Source organism: Nicotiana tabacum, chromosome 23, assembly GCF_000715075.1.
Source record: "Nicotiana tabacum cultivar K326 chromosome 23, ASM71507v2, whole genome shotgun sequence".
NCBI lineage: Eukaryota > Viridiplantae > Streptophyta > Magnoliopsida > Solanales > Solanaceae > Nicotiana > Nicotiana tabacum.
In genome coordinates, this window is record NC_134102.1 from 16,036,950 (window position 1) to 16,044,667 (window position 7,718).

The 7,718-nt window shown below is 33.9% G+C and overlaps 1 protein-coding gene across 1 annotated transcript; it reads right to left on the minus strand.

Moving 5' to 3' along the window:
• Positions 1-2,888: 2,888 nt before the first annotated feature.
• Positions 2,889-4,507, minus strand: LOC107767062 (lignin-forming anionic peroxidase-like). The gene is made up of 4 exons (XM_016585974.2): positions 4,163-4,507; positions 3,865-4,056; positions 3,513-3,678; positions 2,889-3,401 (listed from the first exon to the last, which is right to left on the minus strand). The coding sequence occupies exons 1-4, from the start codon at positions 4,388-4,390 to the stop codon at positions 3,013-3,015; spliced, it is 975 nt and encodes a 324-aa protein (XP_016441460.1). The 5' UTR covers positions 4,391-4,507; the 3' UTR covers positions 2,889-3,012.
• Between the last annotated feature and the right edge of the window lie 3,211 nt (positions 4,508-7,718).

The following is a 7,718-nucleotide window of genomic DNA, read 5'->3' on the forward strand; positions in this document are numbered from 1 at the left end:
TAAGGTACTTGCTTTTGGGATCCCATTTAGGTGGCAGATTCCCAAAGCCAAGTCCTCTTCTATTTCTACTATGATGTTCATGTAGCCATGAAAGTGCATCGGAAGACCTGTTCCATTTACAAGTTCTGTCTAGTTCATGCTTGACCTTGCCTAGATCCTCCTTCAAAATTCCTTCTTATACAACTCATCTTTTAGTTTACCTATATTTTCTTCTAGAGTGAGTTGTGTGCAATCAACCGTCTTCTTACTTGTTCCTAATTTCAGTTTTAGGTTTTTAGATCTATGTTCTAGGACATTTGATTCAAATGCATGAACCTGATTCTTTAATGCAGTATTTTTACTTACAGTCTCACTAACCCTAAGTTTTAAGTTCTTACACTTTACTTTCAAAATCACACAATCCTTAGACAACTGTTCTTTTTCATTATTTACATCCTCAGATTTATCAATTAAATTTATAAGTAACTCAGATAGCCTTTCTTTAGACTAAAATTTAATCTTGTCTTTGAGATTAATTACACTTACCTCAGATTCCTCATCAGATTCTCCAATGGCCATAAGTGCTTGTTCATCTCCGTCTTCATCATCTGAGCTTTATCCCCAAGCAGCAACTATAGCCTTTCTTGATCCCTTGTTCTTCTTGGGTTGAACCTATTCCTTCTTCCTGTTTCTTCATTCATCTCTTTCCTTCTTCCATTCAATTTCCTATTGAGGGCAGTTCTTGATGTGGTGATCAGTCTTCCCACACTTGTAGCATCCCTCATTGGTTTGCTTTTCAGGAACCTTTGGTTTGTTGTAGCTTTCACTTCTTGAAGGACACTTTTCTCTCCTTAGGTACTTCTTGAAGTCCTTTGTGATCATAGCCATTTCATCATCTTCTAGATCAGAACCTTCAGTGATTCTGAGTGCTAGGCTCCTTTTATTCTTAGGTACATTCATCTTCATGGTTTGCCTTCTAAGTTCATAATCAGTGAGATTTCCAATTAGCTCATCCAACTTAAGAGTGGCAATGTTCTTTGATTCTTGAATGGCAGTGATTTTGCTCTCCTAAGTAACTAGCAGAACCCTTATCAAAATTTTTTCAACTCTGTCTTCTTCAAGAATAATCCTTTCAAGAGACTTAAGTTTATTTGTCAATGTGGTGAACCTTGTATACATTTCTTGGATGGTTTCCCCTTCCTTCATGGTGAAATTCTCATATTGAGAATATAGTAGAGTTCTTCTGACCTCTTCACTTGAGGTGTTCCTTCATGGGCCACTTGCAAAGTATCCCAAATTTCCTTAGCAGTGGTACAACTTTGAATTCTGTTATACTCGTCTGGACCAAGTCCACAAATAAGCCATTTCCTGGCTTTAGCATTCTTCTCCCATTTTCTTAAGTCATCAGCAGTGCAGTCATCTCTTGTCTTTGGCACATCTACTACTTCAGCAGTTTTCTTCATGGTAGCTAGAGGACCATCAGTAATAATGTCCCATAGCTCATAGTCTTCTCCTATGATGTGATCTCTCAATCTATTTTTCCACCAAGAGTAGTACTGGTCGTTGAAAAGTGGTAGCCTAGTAGTGGATTGCCCTTCCCAATTTTCAGGTGGTGCACTCATATTGATCTTCTCCTAAGGTGTTAGCCTCTTCAAGGATAATCCGCTCTGATACCAATTGATGTTTTAACTTTAATACCACACAAGAGGAGGGGGATAATTTATATGGTGTCCAATTTTTTGCTTAAACTGATTATAAAAGGACCTGGTTCTTCTAAGTGTTCCTTAACCTACTATTGTTGCTGAAATAGTAAATGTGAAAAATAAAGAACACAAGTATTTTACGTGAAAAATACCTCGTTCAAAAGGTAAAAAAAATCACGATCTACTTCTCAGTAGAATTTTCACAAACTCTCCACTAAATCACTGAGCCAAAAACTGCATTTACAAAATACTTTTGTAAACCTAGGATTAACTCTAACCCCGTTGTGGCAACCAACCTCTAACTGTTGTGACAACTTCAAGTTAACTCTAACTTGAATACTCTAAGTACCTATTATAATTTTCTCTACATAAAGCTGAAAGGTACAATATGAAAACACCTACTACAATTCAACTAGAATAAAAGACAGACACTTGGAACTGGTTCTTCTATCTGATTCATATAGCTTCAGGTTTGCATACTTGAATCACACACGAATTGCTTGCAAAATGCCTTGCTATTTTGCTCTCAATTCACGTTTAACTTCTGCTTTTGTGCATACCGTAGAATAAGAACATCCTGCAATATATAGAGTTAGTAGAATGGGAAATAACTAGAGTTCTAATGCTAATCTTCCTTAGTGGAAGAGTTCTAGTTGATCTCAACTTCTAACTCTTCCCTTATCTTGGATAGTGTTCTCTTTGAGTAAGGAGTCCTTCTCCTTATCAATTATGCAAACTTTTCGATCAGGAGATATCAATTATACCAAGTTAAGCTTATCTCCTTCACGTGTATCCCACATGCTCGAATCTGCCCGTGTCTATGTACACAAGGGATGGACATGGTTCATGCCTCAGCTTCATTTGTCAATATTCAAAACTAACCTTCACTTGGGCCAACAGAAGGTACTTAATTATATCAATATATTATATATTATGCAGCCTCGATTTTTACTTCCTATTTGCCCTGCGTAGTTTGATATAGAAATACGAGTAAAATAAAATTACCAAAAAGAGGTATTTTAATGTTCAGATGCCATGAAGTTTAGTTACTCCTCAATCATTAATTGTTTAATATTATGACAAAGTAATGTTTTTCTCTTTCATTATTCCAGGAGATTGGGAGCTCATTTGTGGTTTCAATATTTAGGCTATATTCTAACTTAATCAATGGAGCTAAGTTACATGTGAAACATTGGGTTAGAACTCTTAATTTCCTTAAAGCATAACAAACAATTTATTTCATTCTTGAAACATTACATAGAGAATTAAAGAATCAAATGAATACAAATACACTTGGCAACAAAAATACATGTAATAGGCTTTTGAATGATCAATTTAGGGAGCCGCAGACAGTTCTTATGATCCCATTTTGACCAGTTATGGGACTAATATCTCCCATTCTAATCATAGCAGCAGCAAAATCAGAGGCAAATGCGCGAGGACTGTTACTATATTCAGAAACAATACTATCGGTAGATCCACCACTAAGAAGGACTTGATCTGATTGAAGAAGACCTTTTCTTTGCCTCAAGTTCTTGAAATAATTGTTATCCAATTGATTAGGTGTAACCAAATCAAGTGGAGCTAGGTTTCCATTTTGGTCTTCTTTAGGACATTGACGTCTTCTTGTGCTAGCAAATCCAGCATCAATGTCTGTTCCATTGCCATAAATCCTATCGCGGAAAAGGAAACATTGTGCTTGGCCAATTGAATGTGCTCCTATAATTAGAAAGTTTAAATCATTAGAAGTACTTCTTAATTATTATCTGTACAAGTATATGCATGATAAAAATTCTATATATGTTTAATAATAACTTGATTAATTTTTACCTGATAAAGCAACCATATCCCTTGTGCTAAGGCCTTTGCTTGCAAAGCTAGAAATAAGCCTATTAAGAGGATCAAATGGACCGGGGAGATCAGTTTCAGCAAGTGTATGACTAGCAGTTGTTGAATCTCTTCTTCCGAGTTTCACTGCCCATGTTGGACCTCCAACCTAATTGCAAGTTATTAACATAATGTTGGTTAGTTTGATATACAGTCAGACTTCTTTATAACAACCATTCACTATAAAACCCAAGTTTTCTCTATAACATCCACAAAATATCAGAATAAACATGGCTGTTATAGAGAGATTTGATTATAATGTGAAGAAAATAAAAATCAAACTACGGATACTTACTAGAGTTGATGCATCTCTAGCGGCAACGGCAAGTATATCTGCACATGATACAATTCCTGGACATGTTTTTTCAAGCTCTCTTTTGGCATCTTCTATAATACCATAGCCTCTAGCTGATCCAAGATTTGGCAATGCAGTTTTCTCACTAACAATTGTAGGGGTCTCATCAAGTAAGATAGAAGCATCACAACCCTATAGTTAAAACCACAAGTTAGTACAATTGTAATCAAGTTAATAATTTCAACTTGAAGTAAATAGAGATACATATATACTACTAATTAATGTGTATTTAACCAACCTGAACAAAGCAATCATGGAAATGAAGGCGAATGAGAGATGCAGCCATACGACGTTCACGTGACACTGCTTGTCTAACGCTTGTACGAATGGTGTTGAGAGCATTAGGGCAAGTGCCATCATAGAATGTGGAAGAAAGTTGTGCATGGCATTGCATGCTTGAGAATATAAAGAGAAGAGAAAACATAGCAGCAATGGCTGCAAAAGCGTTGTTTGAAATACTAATCATTTTGAAAATATTGCAATGTATTGGTGATATGATGTCAAGAAACTAAGAATAGAAGCTTATAAATTAGCTTTGTGATTGGAAGCTGTGAAGGTGATAGAAGAGAGAATGTGGCAATGAAATATTTATAGGCAAAAGTAAACACTTAATTTTGAGGCTAGTGGACCACTATTGGCTGCCAATATAATATCCGCGTTATTTCTAGCTTTTGTCTCCTATATAATTTGACTTGTTCTTTGGCTACATAAAATACTATGAAGCTTTCTACTTTTGTTATTTCAACATCTTTGAGTTTTTAGATGATTAATTTAAATAAGCTCCATAATAATATATCATAGTTATAGAGATCTTTTGTTAGTTGTAGAAGTAACAATAATAGTAACAATAAAGTCCATAATAATATATCATAATTAACTTCTAAAAGTATACTCTAAATAAGAGTACATTATGTCCAAAGGGTATGATAATTAACATAGCTAATTGGTGATATTTTCACACTATTGTTAGATTGTTTTGTTTAATTTCGAGTTATTAATTTAGAGGCCACGAGGCTTAATTAGCTGAATTTTTAAATATTGGAGCTGATTTTATAGATAGAAATGTTGAAGCCGAAAATAAGTAGTAATCTTGTAACTTCAGTTTATAGTAGCTGATCTATTATTCGTTGATTGTTCAATCACAATGCATTTAGAAATAGAATTCCTTATATACATTTTCTATGTCATTATTTTTTTAGGGGAGGGGTGTTATTTACTTACTTAAATGCGCTATCAAATAATAGCAAAACTAGCCTTTGTGGTTAAGTTGTCACTATAACTAATAACATATACATTAGTACTTAAATCCGTAATATAAGATACATATAAAAGACAAGGAAGTGTAGGAAAATTGTCAAAGGTCAATGGGCCACCAATCAAAATTCCTTTTTAAGTGTAATAGAATAAATTACATATTAGAATATTATTCACAACTAACTTGTCCAAGGTTGAAGTATTGGTTTGGTGAAACAGATCCGTACACTGTGACAGCTTAGCACCTTGACTTTTTTCTAATCTGATTTAAACTTTTTTATTACCAAGTCCTTTTTAAAAAGTATAAATCATTCTGTTTGAAACTGATATTTGAAGTTTTTTTTTTTTTACAAATTTTTAAAAAATGTTTTATTTTAAATACTTTCGGAACACTTATTTATTCCAATAACATTCCAAATACACTTATTTTCAATATATATATATATATATATTTTAAAATATTCTTCAAAATATATCTAAACACGTGACCCTCTTCTATCCTCTTGGCAGTAATGCCGCGTATTTACTTATTCCTAAGTTTTTTCACGCTAGGAATCTTCCTTAATTAATTAAATATTTTATTTACTACGTTTCTTATTGGCTGAATGTCATTTTCAGCATAGATCTGGGCATTACGTTGAAAGTCAAAGATCAACATGCTTTAACATGTTATAATAATAGAATTACAATCGAACTTTTGTAAGAAAACTAGTGAAGCTCCAGCCAGCCAGCACCACAGAATATTGTGCATGGCGCTTAACTTTTATATATCAACAGTATACTTTTTAAATTTTTTATAACAGTAATAATAATAAGTAAGATTTTATAAAATTGTATAATATCCTAAATATTTTCAATGAAGCGGATTCACGTGAACCCTCTTAAACTCATGTGAATCCGCCCTTGGTAATGAGATTGGCGCTAAAACAAGGCACATTGATTCACTACGTTAAGAGATGGAAATTTGGCATAATTTATTTTGTAATTAAGATAATTATAGAGTTTGAATCCAAATTACATTGTTCAGTCGAACACCTATCTTTAATTTTTCTGTAAAATATGACCTCACTCACACCGTCGTGCCTCGCTCCCCCGCGGGCCGCGGTTAGCTCCGCCCCTGCTTACGGGGTGAGGTTAGTCACTATTGCGTGCTATACCGCGTTACTGCCAAAGTTAACGTGCAAAAGAGCGGACTTGTATTTTTCCCAATATGTGCTCTATAATCCACAAGTTCGTACTATAGTTTATTATTGTTATTTGTTAATACTATTCTTCCAAGAACAAGAACGATGACATTACTTTAAAAATTTCAGAAAATGTTTTTTATAATGATATTAACATTTTTTAGAAACTTTTAAGTACAATTTTTTTAATTATATTAATCTTATGAAATTTTTTATAAAAAATTATTTTAGAAAAATTAATATATTTGACCGTAAAAATTAAACACATTAACTCTCTAGTTACTTCAAAATGTTGCAAATCTTTGGGTGAGGAAAAGTATATGCTTGGTACTTTTGGCTCTCCTTTGGTTAAATTTCAAAATTAGACTGGTTGATAGAACATGAATATAGACAGACACCTTGTTGGTCCAAGTGAAGTTTGTTTTGATGATTGACAAAGAAACTCAAACATGAACCTGGTCCATACATAGTATACACAGACACGGGCAGAATTCGGGCACAAGGCATGTACATGAAGGAGATAAGCTTAAGTGGTTATATCTGATATCTCCCGAACGAAAAGGTTGCATAATTGATAAGGAGAAGGACTCCTTACTCGAGAGAACTCTATTCTAGATAAGGGAGGAGTTAAAAGTTGAAGATAACTAGCTAGAACTCTTCCACCAAGGAAGAGTATAGCATTAGAACTCTAGTTATTTCCTATTCTACTAATTTTATAAATTGCAGGATGTTCTCATTTTACAGGTACGCACAAACACTGAAATTAAACGTGAGTTGAGAGCAAAATAGCAAGGCATTTTGCAAGCAATTCTTGTGTGATTCAAGTGTGCGAACCTGAAGCTACATGAACCAGATAGAAGAACCAGTTTCAAGTGTCGGTATTTTACTCTAGTTTCATTGTAGTAGGTGTTTCAAATTGTACCTTTCAGTTTTATCTAGAAGCAATTATACTAGGTACTTTGAGTGTTGTATTCAAGTTAGAGTTAACTTGAAGTTGTCGCAACAGCTAGAGGCTGGTTGCCACAAAGGATTAGAGGTAATCCTTTAGGTTTACAAATTTTTTTGTAAATATTATTTTTGGCTCAGCTATTTAGTGAAGTGCTGGAAACAATCCTACTGGGTAGTAAGTCGTGATTTTTTCACCTTTTGAGCCAGGTATTTTTCACGTAAAAATACTTGTGTTCTTTACTTTTCACATTTATTATTCCGCTACAGTAGTATAAGTAACACATAGAAGAACCGAGTCCTTCTATAATCTATGCACGCAAAAAATTAGACACCACAAAAATTACCCCCTCTTGTATAGTATTGAAGTACAAAACAACAATTGGTATCAGAGCAGGTTATCCTTGAAGA